Source organism: Chenopodium album, chromosome 2 (assembly GCF_948465745.1).
Source record: "Chenopodium album chromosome 2, dcCheAlbu1.1, whole genome shotgun sequence".
NCBI lineage: Eukaryota > Viridiplantae > Streptophyta > Magnoliopsida > Caryophyllales > Amaranthaceae > Chenopodium > Chenopodium album.
In genome coordinates, this window is record NC_137835.1 from 9,559,947 (window position 1) to 9,572,139 (window position 12,193).

At 35.1% G+C, this 12,193-nt stretch overlaps 1 protein-coding gene across 1 annotated transcript; it reads right to left on the minus strand.

The window, feature by feature from the left end:
* Positions 1-816: 816 nt before the first annotated feature.
* On the minus strand, positions 817-8,815 carry LOC145582615 (B-type cell cycle switch protein ccs52A-like). The gene is made up of 10 exons (XM_081639597.1): positions 8,020-8,815; positions 7,451-7,573; positions 7,160-7,264; positions 6,849-7,028; positions 6,627-6,689; positions 6,348-6,542; positions 2,930-3,031; positions 2,792-2,854; positions 2,540-2,608; positions 817-1,252 (listed from the first exon to the last, which is right to left on the minus strand). Exons 1-10 carry the CDS (start codon positions 8,554-8,556, stop codon positions 1,199-1,201), a joined length of 1,491 nt encoding a protein of 496 aa, XP_081495723.1. The 5' UTR covers positions 8,557-8,815; the 3' UTR covers positions 817-1,198.
* Positions 8,816-12,193: the final 3,378 nt, after the last annotated feature.

Sequence of the window (12,193 nt, forward strand, 5' to 3'; positions counted from 1 at the left end):
GTCTGATATGGTCTGTTTTACGATTTATTCTATTTTAGACTTTGTTCTTTTTGTTTGAAATAAAGTGTTCCACGTCTGACATGGTTTACTTTAATCTATTCTATTATAGTTTAATGTTTAGTTGTCTGATGTGGTCTGCTTTGATTTATTCTGTTTTAGAGTTTGTTCTTTTCACCTGAAATAAAGTATTCTACGTCTGATATTGTCTACTTTGATTTATTCCATTTTGGTTTGATTTGGTCTAGTTGTCTGATATGGTCTGTTTTGATTTATTCTATTCTGGTTTGATTTGGTCTAATTGTCTGAATTTATTGAACTTTTTTCATTCTGTCTCTAACCTAGATTTTAGTTAGAAATGGACGAAGTAATATTCCATTCGAATTGGTTAAATATCATTGATTCAAACTTCACCTTCAACCACTACTCCCTCCATTTTTAAATACACTTCATTTTCCTTTTTCAGCCGTTTTTAAATAAATACTCCATTTCCTTATTTGATAATCTTTTACAATATTTAATTTATTTCTCTCACCTAGCGAACCCAGCATAAATCATACGGAGTATTTTGTTAATTTCATATTCTCCATCCTCCAATTCTCTCAACCACTTTTGCTTTTTACAATTTTTTTATCTTTCCTTCCACCCCACTACCTCCATATTTTATTACTTTTTTCATTTTCTCCTAAAACTTTGTACATGAAGAAAATAACAAGTATTTAAAAACGGAGGGAGTATAATACTCCGTAAAGAGCTTTGAAAAAACGGAAAATAAAAAAGGGTGAGAAAGAGAAAGGGGGGAGGGGGTATTGCAAAATGTGAACAGAAAATGCTCTCTATAAGAAATGATAGTAATGTGACAACTATCTTATTTACAAGATTGATCATCTTTGGGGCCCCTACGGATATATTATAACAGGAGAACAACTCCCACTCTATACATGTATTCAGACAAAAATATTAGTAGCAATTTCCATCAACTCTAGTGACAAAATTGTTGGGGCTCCCCAATTACTCGAACAAGTGAGCTAATCCGGGCACCAGTAGACCAAAACTTGTAGGGCTTGCCTGAGGAAGACAAATCGCTATCGTTTTTCAATTTTTCCCCACAGCCTTTTCTGGAACCTCCAAGAGACGAGCAATCTCTTGTTGCTCAATTGTATAAGCTTTCTACAATAAATAGGATTATAAGTTGTAGATGTCACCGTATTTGAGCTCTTCCAAGAGATAAAAATCCGAGCTCACTGTCAGTGTTCTGCATGCATAATAAGGTGTCATTAACGCATTGCAACAGTCAACAGTAGTAGAAACAACAATGTATTAAGTATTTCTAACACATTTGCAACAAGAGAAGGTGTAATAGCTCATGAGACACGGTGTAGCATGGTAAGTCCACGTGCCACCTTCCCAAACAATACGGAGAGAAGGGAGAGGGAGATGTAGAGGGACTTAGGTTTGAGGGAAGCCTAATTACAGAAAAGATGAGCAAGACGCTGGCATTAACGGTTGGGAATCCACAAAAGAGCATTGATACAGGCGCAGATCATGTAATAAGGGGAAAAACCCCTGCTCAGTACCTCAAAAACAAACTCCCACCCCCTAACTCTCACCATGCACTCTACAGCCCCCGCTATCAACATGCCCAAACCATCACTCACTAGTCACTACCAATACAACCTTGCATACCATCATACAAAATAAAATACCATCAAATGGCACTGATATAATTCATATAATAATGGCTCATCTATAACCTCCAAAAATAAAATATCCCATACACCATCACCACCCATGTGATGTACTGTAAGGAAATAACCCCAAACAGAACCCTATTCTGGCGAGCTGTTCCACAAACACTAAATCATTCTCGGCCATCAGGGCCTCAGAAAGTCAGAATTCACCCACCAAACCACCCGTGTATCTATTGTAAGATTTATTTCACCACTAATTCAGGGAATTGATGATCAAATTCCACCACTCCCCCCCCCCCCCCCCCCATCACTCCAAATCTGAGCCATGGTAGTAGAATTTGACCATGGAAACCCCTATTCTAAAAGAAAGAAAACATCACCAAACCTACCCCTCCCACCCCCCAGGAAAAAAAGCCGAGATTCTCCTCCCACAACAAAGAATTCAGATGGAAATGTAAAATGATAAGGATTAGCCATATTTTAATGGACTTTACCCACATTCAATTTCATGATACATGAGCTGGACTCCATCCATTTTCAATAGAGGATGGGAGAGCCCAATGAGGACATATTATCACTCTTCCCTTTATTTACTTCTGTTTTTATTTATTACTTAAATAAAATAAAATAAAATAAAAGCTTCTATGGGTAGCATTTTCCAAAAATTGATTTAGCCTAACAATTTTCTAGGGTGTGCACATGCATATTGTTATCAACCCAATGCAAGTGAGGAAGAACAAATTGTATAATCTAATCAAATCTGATCATATCAGAAAGAAGAATCACTGCAGTTTCTACTGATATTGAAGACAATAGATCCTCATGCATATAGCATGGAGAAGAAAACTAACCTGAGACTTCGAAGAAGGGAAGACATTCCAAAATCTCAGTGTTTCATCGCCTGCCCCAGTTACGATGGTCTGAAAGTAGAAGCCATTATCAAAGATTCTAAAGTTAGGCATAATATTGAAGAAAGTACTGTACGGATTACTCATTACACAGATTACATCACAAAGTAAATTAAAAAGCATAGGCTTAAAATCAACACCTCTAAACAAAAAGAGAGTTAAATTACAACTAGAATTAGAAATATCTATAATCACCTGCCCATCTGGTGAAATTGCAAGGTAGAGGACTCTGTAAGTATGTCCTGTTAGAGTTGCCAGCTGCAGAACAAGGAAAAAAAGTCAGGCACAGACAAAATTCAAGGTGATACTGCATTGAACAGACTAAAATATTACCTTTGACATGCTAGGATATCTCCAAACAACAATTTGATTTTGAGAGTATCCATGGGTGCTGACAAGTTCATTAACGTTTTTAGACCACACAAGGTTGCAAACCTGCAATGAAAATAAAAATAAAATTAAAGAGATGGGAAAAAAAAAAATATAGAAGTTAAATAAACAGAAACTACACACAGTAGCGCAATACAGTTAACTTATTAAGGATCATTCAATCATGTGAGCACAGTGGGTATTATTGAAAGAATTAATTGATCATGAGAACAGTAATTGCGATCCTACCTGAAAAGGCAAATTGAAAGCATTGTAACCATCTACACACTTGTCTATAGCACATTTACATTTTGGCATGTTTTTTGCCAAAGATAATGTATGGAGTATGTGCCCTGAGCATAATTTTTATTATGGTGTATCACCACCACCAAAACCCCCTCTGACAATCACTACCATCCAACTGTCTCTTCCGCCCAATTCACAATCAAGAGGAGATAACCAATATAATATTGGGCAAAGAGGTACAACCATACAAGATTTGAATTCAAGTTTCACGATTTTGAGCCATCACCTCTTTTAATTACTCTTCCTTTCTTATTTTCTTGTCTTTAATGCTTAATTGTTGCCAAAGATGCTCTACTTACTCTCTCAGACCTCACTTCTCTTCTGCCTTCCCCTTGTTACTGAAATAATGTTAGTTTGAAAGAATATTTTGAATAAGGTTATTAAAAATCTTAAGAGTGTTTCCATTTTCCCTCTTCTAGAGTTCTCCCCCTCACTCTTCTTTACTCTTTCTTTACCGTTTAGTCCCTAGACGAAGCGATGGAGGGAAAAAAATGAATATTTAATGTAATGGCATTAATTTGTTTACAGGGTAGATCACATAGGAAAAAGAATGGAGCTCTAATAAGAGGTAGTGAGAAGTGCTAACCAAGGGCATGATAAAGATGAGGGGATAGGATAGGGGTGGTGAAGATGATAGTGTGGAGAATGATAGTGATGAGGAAAGAGGAAAGGAATGTACAATAGTAAAGAAGACAATGAAGAGGAGATACAATGGAGAGATTCATGGTAATAAAACCTAGAAATTTTATGAGCAATGAAACTTCCATCCGATTTAAATCTTTTTCCACTTAGCTATAGAGTATAAGGGATAGTTTATCTAAGGAAAATCCCATTCATTATTCAAATTTCTACGTAGTAAATTGCATAGGATTGATAGGAAGCACAACATTTAATAAGTGAAAATAAAAAAAAAAATCTTACTTCTCTTAAAACTAGGCTGTGCTAACTTAACCTTTTTTTTAATAACACCCTTAATTTTTCATCCAAATTATTGGCTAAAATGAAAAGGATATTTTAAGACATGGCCTTAACTACAAAGTTATATAAATAACTTCCTAAAAAGAGCATGATTAATTTTCCATACATTAATTAAAGGAAAATTAACAATTTTTAACATAACAAATACAAGTAAATAAATACATAACCTTAAGCATCTAGTAATACTAATAATACATGTTAATACATCAATATAACAAGTACTTGGTGTTGGATGATTCAAATGGAAATAAATGTTCTCGATCCTTCGACTTAACATTCTCCTTTACCAAGAAAATTTCATTTATTTCTCATATGGATGTCCAAAAAGAAATTTACATTTCTATTTAAAGCAATATTTATCATTCTCCATCATAACTGATTCTTTAACTTTATGTAACTCCATCCCCACAAGTTTTCTTAAGTTTCCTCTTTCCACTATGCTTCATCTATGTGAAAAATCCAAATGCGAGATTTTTTCTTTAGGAACAAAAGGAATATTATTTGATTTGAACCTTTTAAAATTCTTCATTTATAAAGGCATTAGATTATTAACTTTAATTGCAGTCTACATCTTCCATTTAGAGAAATATATATATGACCTCAGTACATGACACGAGGCAATAAGGTATTACATAAACTCCATGACGGCAAATATTATGTGTTCCTTCTAAAAATTTAGCGAGGCAAAAAGCATCCATTCTTGTAGTCTTCTTCTAACAAGGTACTACAGGGACGGGACCTGGTTTTAAAATTTTAATTGCTCATTATTGGCAGCTAATTAAGACATTAAGTCAATCATATATAGGAAAAAACTCTGCAGTATACACACAAATAGCCACTACCTTCTCCACCCTGGCAACCCCTCTCCATTGAAAAGAACATGCCTCCACACAAAAGTATGCACAGAATCTATACAGGCTGTTCTAACAATTTTCTACAACAAGCCAGCATCTATGTCCATAATGTTCTCATGCCTAGTCTTAAGAATCCAAGAATTAAACTTCACACAATATACAGCTACATCATGCCATTTCCATTTAGGTTTTTATAGTTTATGCCACTAATTTTTGGGGAATTGAAATGAATTTCAAATCTTAAGCACTCTAATCTAGCAAGTGCAAAACTCTGGCACTCCTAAAACAGCCTAATTATCCACGACAACTGAAAAAAAGCTATTAGTTCAATAAGTTTGCCCAACTAATCTTGAAGGGTTGGCAAAAGAAACAGTTCGCTGCTAATACATCCCTTTCATTCTTTAGTTATTTGCTACAAGTCATATATCTCCCTTGTCACATTTACATATATTTTTTGCTCTTTCCATCATATTGTGTAGCTTAATACTAAAACATTAGCATTTTGGAAAGCTGCAACTATTCAAAACATTTCAATGGCAATCTTTCTCCATCTTCAATTCTTCATAATAGGAAATCCATCAAAGAGAGAACCTTACGCTTGCAATCTATAGCTTCCAATTAAATATTCTAGGTACATGCAATGACATAAGAAATTACATTACTGGAAGCTTTTACATGTTCCATCTAATCATTATGAAAAGCATCTATCCCAATAAAAAACATTAAGGAAACTAAGGAAATCTAGTTTCGATTGCTCAATATGTCAACAAATTAGGTCACTAAAAATGTAGGATGCATATTGCAGTGTCATTCAAACTTCATAACCCAATAGCCACCACCCACTCCACTCTAAAATAGCTCCCTCCATATAAAAGCACACAAAGTTGTCTATGCAACGAAGATCCTTACAAGGTTTTCCATAAAAAAAGCTCCAAGCATTAATTATTAGTGACAATTAAAGTCAACTGTTGGGAAAGAAATTGATCGCTGCAAAAACTTATACATTCACCTTTTCACTTGTACATTTAGTTTTAGCCATTTTCACCATAATACAATGGTTGCCCAAATTTGGCATAGAGTGTGCTTATTACCACAATAGACTGTTTACCCTTTAGAAACTTTCAACTAATTAAAATCCTTCAATTGTAATCTTAAAAAGTGAAAAATTTCAAGAAATAATTTAAAAGGTAGAAAGGCATAACCAGCAGAAATACAAGTATACATCATAATTGCATAAAACTAACCTGACTACCAGTGTCCATGCACCCCAACTGTGAATTAGTGGTTGTGTTCCAAAAACGAATGCATCTATCAGCAGTACCACCACCAGATGCAAGAAGCCCATGAAGATGGGGAGACCAAGCAATTGCTTTAACTGCCGCTGTATGCTCAGAATACTTTAATACGGGTTGAGTTGAATGTTGGTTCCATACGAAAAGCTGAAAAAAGCAAACATTATATGAGTAACTCGACTAGGAACTTCCAGCATTATTTCCACCCAACATATAACTAGGTTAACTTACTCTATTGTCATTCCCGCCTGATGCTAGCTCACGATTATCATACGACCACTTAAGCCCACAAACCTAAATCAATGAATAGATTTTATCAGTTCAACACAGGAACAGAAGGAGAATATTCAGTAAAGTATTTAATGACAAGAAAGTCACACCCTCATAAGGAATGATATTTCAATAAAAGCAACAAAATCAGGATAATTTGGCTGAAAAACAGTTACTACAAACCTCTGACTTGTGTCCAGTTAATTTACTGACATAATCATCCTGAGCACGTATATCTCTTTGAAAAATATTCTTATCTCGGCTGCCTGAAGACAACACAGAAGAACTCCATGCTAGTGCACCCACGCGGAACCGATGGCCTTCCATAGTTCTGATCCTTTTGCACCGAGAGGCATCCCAAATCTGTTGCAAAACCACATTGCCATATATTAGTTCTACTGATTCGTCATATAAAGCAATCTATCAATCTCAACATCTGACCTAAATATTTTCAGCAAAAAAAGTATTCATTCAGTTAAACAAGTATTAATTACTTGAACTTTGCCGTTGTTTGTACCAACAGCTAGATGTGTCCCCCGCTGAGCCCATCCAACAGAACAAACGCTGTCATCAACCCCCAAGTCACATAACTTAGTCACCTGCTCATACACATTAATATCATCAGAACCCTCCATACAAGTAAAGCATTCAAGAAATGACTGTATACATACGCAAAACTCAACCAAGAACCCTAATTAAGACTACATAACCAAATTAGGAGCATTGCCTATGATCAGCAAACAAAACAATAAAATGCACACAATAAATGGATTTCAAGCGCTTACCTTGCTACTGCAAGCATTCCACAAGTAAACGCAATTTCCTAATCCAACAGCAAGCACATTATGTGAAGACCAATCTACCAAATTCAAATAAAAATCGTCCTGCAATGCCGGTGCATCCAGTACCTACCACAAAAACACACCATCAAGATCCAACATTATACAGACAATCGCTAAAGCATAAACCCTACAAAACCACCAATCCAACAAATCAAAATCCAATCAAATCATCAATACCCAATTCTTGAAAACCAATCAAATCAAACCCTAAATCACCATCGCGGCAACCAATCGGACAAAAGATCCCAAACCCAAAGAATCAAAATTTCATCCACATTAATCACAATCAATCCAAGTCAACCCAATAACCTAAAACAAACAACAGTTACAATAATACCATAACCTTAAACACCCATTAACACATGATAATCACATTCCATAAAAGTAACAAATCCCACACAATTGGACAAAATTAACCCATACCCCCAAAACCCCCACTATCAAAATCCAATATTTAAGTCAATGCAGCACTAAATACCAAAATTACAACCCAATTAAAATCAAAATTATACCTTATAAGGCGACCTTGGTACTTTCCGGGGCGTTTTAACCGGGCTATAACTAACACCGGGGATCGAATCATCGGGCCCGAAAGGCATCAACGACGGCAATGGCCGCTTCGTCTCGGTCTTAAACCGAAAAATATTCCGATTTGGCGGTCCTTTATCCGGCGTACCAGGGAAGAACGACCCAGAATCCGGCCCGAAAAGCGCGGCCCGAAGAAGCGATGTATAAGCACTAGGAGAATCCTCACTCCGGGCCCCATCGGGCTGATTCTTACTACTCGGCGACGGCGTAGAAGACGGCGACGGCGTCAAATTAAACAGGGAGAAATTTGAGGAAGTTCTAGAAGGGATGAATCGATCACTCAAGATGGTTCTAGAAGGAGAAGGGTAGTGGTTCGAATTGATCATTCGGTCGATAATTTGAGATGGGGTAGTGGGTCCCTCATCGATTTTCTTGTCCAAAGAGAGAGAAGGGCGAGCAATTTTTGAAGGGTGGTTGATGAGATAAGGCTTAGATGATGAAGATAGATCTTCATCCGCCATTGTTGAAGGTTTGTGAAGATGCAGATTTAGATTTAATGGGGTTTTTTTTCTGGGGTTTTTGAGAGAGGCGTGAAGAAGAAGATATAGAAAATAAAAGAGGGGGCAGATGAAGACGATAATGGGGGTGAGAAGATCTACACCATGTGAGGAAGAGTTGGTGAAGAGGAGAGAGAAAGATGGAGGAGAGAGAAAGCGAGAGAGAGGAGAGAGAAAATGGAGATTGATTTCACCTGCGAACTTTGTCGAGTGGCTGTTAATTTTTCCCGGGAAAATTAGGGCTGTAGATGATGAGAAAAGGTAAGCTTTGCGGGAAAATTTTTACAGGGCTAAATTAGGGCGAAATCAAGGGTTTTTAAAATTATTGGAAAGTTTTGTAGTGGTTTTTGTTAAACATTGTTTTTCTAGGGAACTTTTTGAGTTTTATTTAACCAATATTGGTAATTTTTTGGGTGGGTTTTGGTTGCTTTACTTGCTTTTGTTTTTGCAATGTGGTTTTGGCTTTGTGTCCCTTTCTTTCTCTATATTACTTCGATCTGAAGAAGTCGGTTTTATCCTATAATATAATTCTGAATCGAAATGAAAATATGTAACTATTTTAGTTGGTTTTATTTTTAGGAGGTGATACTCTGGTAAATAAATAGAGTCTGAGATCAAATTTTGTGTACATTATTTGCCCTTTGTGGCTCTTCCTACATTAAAATTAAGATGACACTAGCACATTGACTTGAAGCATAATTTGTCATGAAAAAGAGACGTAGGATTATGGGGTGTATATTAGTGTGTGTTTGTGTTTGTGAAACACGTGGCCGCTTTATCGAAATGAGAGAAAATTATGGGTTGTATGAGTATTGGATTTAACGTTAACTAATATGGCATGACACAAGCACAAAAAGACGTGTCGTGCATGAGTAAGCCTCGAGCACAACATGTATACAATCTTTTATTTAGGCCGAGTATATTGATTTTTCAATATTTCGAATATTATGTGATCCACTTAATCAAATAAAGGTCATAATCATATTAAGTAATTATAAATGTATATAGAGAAATTTAATATCTATTTATTATTTTATTGATGAATGTATCAAGTAATAATAACACTAATATTTTTTATATATTCTAAAGATTAGAGAAATCAAGATGAGGTGTGTGCAAATATAGTAACAAAGGTATAGATAGTGGTGATTTTGGGTCAAGATTATAGTAATTCAAAGAAGACTTGAGCAAGGGGTAGGTCAACTTAGTGGATGAGGTGAAAGAAAAAGAAGGATGAAGGAGTATACCCTTAAGCCTTAACCTCACATCATTGATGTTGGTGCTCTAAGGCTATAATTGAAGAATTTACAGTGGTAGTGTAAGTACCTCCTCCTTTGTGCCCCTTTCATTGTTAAGTTGGAAAATTTGGGAGTCCAGTAAAATAAAGAAACATGAGCATTTAATACTATTACCATCAATTATTCTTCTTATTGTGGATTTAAATGTGTAACTAAAAACTTACTTTCATATTGGTAACTTCTAACCTAGCTTAGATTAACACCAAAGGTACACTATGGTTGTACGAGTACTTGATAAATTGACAATTACATGATTATTCGATCCAAACTTTGCTAAAATTACACAAATGATGATTTTGGGTAATTATTTTTCCCCTTTTATCTGACAAGGGAGTTACATTGACTAAAATTATGTTACATAAAAGGCTGATGGGTTGTCCTGTCTAAATAGCCACCTATAGGTCCAAGATCACCCACACAACTCCCCATTGCATGGACAATTCCCCATTGCATGGACAAGGATTTAATTCTTAAGCCTAGATGAAGAGCAGTAGGGGGTTTAACAATTAAGATTTTAAAATAATTGTCTTCTTGAATTTTTTCCCCTCGCCGCCATTCATTTATATGAAGTTACGACTCATGCATTCAACATTATATGACATATGTTGGTAATACGAATTCAACAAATACATGACAAGTTTAATGAAGTGTGGAGGATTCCTTCATATAAACTACACTAGTTGAGTAGATGTAGCACCGTGCGAAATCTCTCACATACTACTGAAGCCTGGAACATACAATAGCCTTTTTAAAGAGACGGTTTGATAATATTTTGTAGCCAAATGAAAGTTTAGTTTCTTTCTAGTTGACATGACTATATCCGAAATGTTGATATATTTTGAGATCTCGCTTGATTCTTTATCAACCGAACAAATTTACAATAACAAACTAAGGGGGGTAAAAAAACTACTAAACATACAAAGTACTAATACAAGATAGAATAACTTAACCAATACTAGAAAAAGATATCAAGGTAATAAGATAATAAGCTAATACTCTAATAGTATATTATATGCATTGGTTTGGGAATAATTAGGCTTTTGAGGGGTTGCAAATCCCAAGTCATACAAATAGTAGTTATTTACTCAAATGTAACATGTTGTGTGGCTTCAATTGGCTGCCAAAATTGGCAAGACATTGGTACCAATGCAGCTGGCAATTGGTTACCAAAAATGTTTATTTGGTTAATTGATAGTTTTGTACAAACAGCTAGGCTTGTGCCGTGTAGTCTTATGATCATTCACCTATATATATGTATGTTATTCCCATTTCACCGCACAACAAGGAAAGGCATCATTCAATCGATTTGGTCATATCATTCAATGAAACAAACTTATAGGATACGTGGAACTAAAAGACTATAAGTCATCTAACAAAACATTTACACATGTTTCATTCATAATATTACTCATCTATGCAATCCATCAATAGTTTTATTGTATTTGTGATCAACATGTGTGTACTTATAGGGGGATCTATACTAAGGAAAGAAACATTGAAGTTAGAGTAATCATATTATATGTCCGGTATATTATGTCACGAGTTGGATCAGTTATTATTTGTACACATTCAAGACAATTGATTTGTAGTGACAAGTGTGGCCGAACTACTCAAAATTAGGGTTAGCAATGGATTGTGGGTGTATTGAATGGAGCTCAACTTGACTCTATCTGCTAACTATGTCTCTGTCACCGGCCTAATAATCATCGCTCGTCTTTTCATATATTCGCATTCTGTTCAACCATTATCATTATCCGCGAATAGTTTGGGTGATCAATTAGATTGGGAAAAACAACTAACTCATTGTTGCACATGCACTTAGTATTGTCTTAATTACTTGTATTTTATAAAATACACAATTACTAACTTAACTTAATGGAGTAGTGCTACTATTGTTATTGTAGGCAATACAACTAGATAGTTTCAACTATTCCTTCTATTTCAATATAGTTATCACAATTTCTAACACAAGTGTTACAAATCAATGGTTACACTTTACTTTAATTCATTTTAGGGTATATGACTCACCTTATTAGATTCATTTTCACTATACTTTTTCTCACTTTACTTAAAATAGTTAACTTAACCTAATTTTTTTTATTCCTTACAAAATGCATTCTACTTGGCCAATTTATTAAAAATCTTGTCTTTTCTTATATCCCTCTACTCAACTTATCACAACATTCCAAGTTTTGATATTTCTTTCTAACTTTCTAACTATTTCTTTTTGGTTGTTGTGAAGATCTCAAAGTGTAACCATCTAAAAAAAAGGAAAGGAAAGAGTATTATTTATGTTGCACTTG